Source organism: Pteropus vampyrus, unplaced genomic scaffold, assembly GCF_000151845.1.
Source record: "Pteropus vampyrus isolate Shadow unplaced genomic scaffold, Pvam_2.0 Scaffold494, whole genome shotgun sequence".
Taxonomy (NCBI): domain Eukaryota; kingdom Metazoa; phylum Chordata; class Mammalia; order Chiroptera; family Pteropodidae; genus Pteropus; species Pteropus vampyrus.
The window spans coordinates 346,669-347,167 of NW_011889275.1; the positions used below are offsets into that span (position 1 = coordinate 346,669).

General features: G+C 67.5%; 1 protein-coding gene across 1 annotated transcript in view; it reads right to left on the reverse strand.

The window, feature by feature from the left end:
* Positions 1-91, reverse strand: part of CUNH19orf81 (chromosome unknown C19orf81 homolog) — a 12,466-nt gene extending 12,375 nt beyond the window's left edge. Inside the window, exon 1 of the mRNA XM_011382925.1 lies at positions 25-91. Within this exon, the coding sequence (XP_011381227.1) occupies positions 25-91 (67 nt within the window). The remainder of the gene's footprint in view (positions 1-24) is intronic.
* Positions 92-499: the final 408 nt, after the last annotated feature.

The window sequence follows — 499 nt, forward strand, 5'->3', positions numbered from 1 at the left end:
CGGACGGACGGACGGGCTCCGTACCTGCCTCCCTGTGTGCGCTCAGGGTGCTCATGGTGGCTGAGCACAGGGCCTCCACCCCTGGCTGCATCCTGGGAAGGCGGGTGGGGGGTGTCTCAGGAGGGTGGGGAGAAGAGCTCTGACTGGGCCACCCGCCCCAGCTCCTTCTCCCCGTGGCTGTCTCTCCCTCCTCTTTGAAGCCCCAGGGAGTGAATAAGGAGGACCCCGAAGGCTGAGACCACATGGAGACGCGGGTCCCCCTGACCTCTGGGAGCCCCTGTGTGCCCAAGCTCCTTCTTCCCCACCTCCCTCTCCCTTCCTCGACCTCCGCCTGCCTCCCTGAGTCTCTGCCCGCCTCCCTCTCTCTCCTCTCTCTCTCCTTCTCCCCCCACCTCTCTGCCCCCCTCCCCCTCCCCCTCTCCGCCCATCCCGTTCCCCTCAGGTCCCCTAACCTGTCTCCCCATCTCTCCTCCGCTCGCTCCCTCGACTTCTCGGCCCC